General features: G+C 34.9%; 1 protein-coding gene across 1 annotated transcript; it reads left to right on the top strand.

The window, feature by feature from the left end:
* Positions 1-864, top strand: LOC113350700. Its single transcript, XM_026594831.1, has one exon. The coding sequence runs from the start codon at positions 1-3 to the stop codon at positions 862-864; it is 864 nt and encodes a 287-aa protein (XP_026450616.1).
* Positions 865-1,265: the final 401 nt, after the last annotated feature.

The following is a 1,265-nucleotide window of genomic DNA, read 5'->3' on the forward strand; positions in this document are numbered from 1 at the left end:
ATGAAGCACATTCTGTGGCAATGCAGTTTCAGTACTAATATCTGGCAATGGTTAGTGCAAACTTTTAACTTTCAAGTACCTCCTTCACTGTCTGATATTTTACATTTTGCAAAGCATAAAATTCCTTTTGTTAAACAAGTCTGGATGATAGCTTCCTGTGCCATATTGAGGCAATTGTGGTTTCAAAAGAATAAAGTGACTCATGAAGGTATATCTCCAAATCTGGAGTGTTTTAAAAGAAGAATACTGAATCTGTTGTTTTATGGAGGTTATAGAATAACTGGTGCAAAATGGAGGACAGAGTATGATTCATATATACTTCACTATTTCATGCTAGAGCAGAGAAACATAAAAAATTATGATCTAAAGGAATGTCAATGGAGTAATCCACAATTTGGTTATCTACTGTTCTGTTGTGATGATGTTTCTTTAGGTGATCCTGGAGCAGCAGGGTATGGTGTTATTGCTAGAGATTGTGAAGGTCAGGTCATTGGCACTATTTCTAGAGGTGTTGGTAATGTTACAGGCTTCATTGCAAAACTCTTGTCAATTGTTTGTGCAACAGAATGGGCAGTAAAAATGCAGTGTAGTAAGATAATCCTTAGAGCATCTGACAAGTCAGTAATTGAAAATTTCAAGTATGGAATAATTCCTTGGTATATGAGAGATAGATGGCTACATTCAACCTGCAAGATATCTGATATCAAGTATGAAGTCTGCTACAAAGAAATCAATTTCTCTGCTACAAAACTAGCTAGGCATGGTACTGAATTATCTCAAGGAGTCACTATCATACATAATGGAATGCCTTCTTGCTTAACTCAAGTAGAAATGCCACACATTACATACTACAAAGCTTGTTAGTACAAACAGATAGATTTTAGAGTATAAGAAGAGTTAGTCTTGGATTTTAGAGTCTAGTATTGGGCTCTGACATTTTGGGGCCTTTTCCTTTATAGCTTTAGCTTTTTTCCTTGTTGGGCCTGTTTTCTAATAATGGGTCAGTCATGTATTTTGGTGTTTTAGCTTTTCTAATAATAAAAATTTGTGATTCAGCAAAAAAGAAAAAACTTTTGTAGGAAGTATGGATATCGAAAACCGGAAATAACTAGTTTTAGGAAACTCTACCAAAATCGGAAACCGAAGCTTGTGGGAAGACAATTCCGATTTTATATCTAGGTCTTTCTTTTGGAAAACCGGTTTTCATGGTCTTTAGCTCGGATTGATTCTATGTTTCTGTCCAAAAAACTGTTTACTCTTTTATT

Source organism: Papaver somniferum, chromosome 2 (genome assembly GCF_003573695.1).
Source record: "Papaver somniferum cultivar HN1 chromosome 2, ASM357369v1, whole genome shotgun sequence".
Taxonomy (NCBI): Eukaryota; Viridiplantae; Streptophyta; class Magnoliopsida; order Ranunculales; family Papaveraceae; genus Papaver; species Papaver somniferum.

Coding starts and splice junctions, on each gene's coding strand:
- LOC113350700 (XM_026594831.1), top strand. CDS start 1: ATGAAGCACATTCTGTGGCAATGCAGTTTCAGTACTAATATCTGGCAA.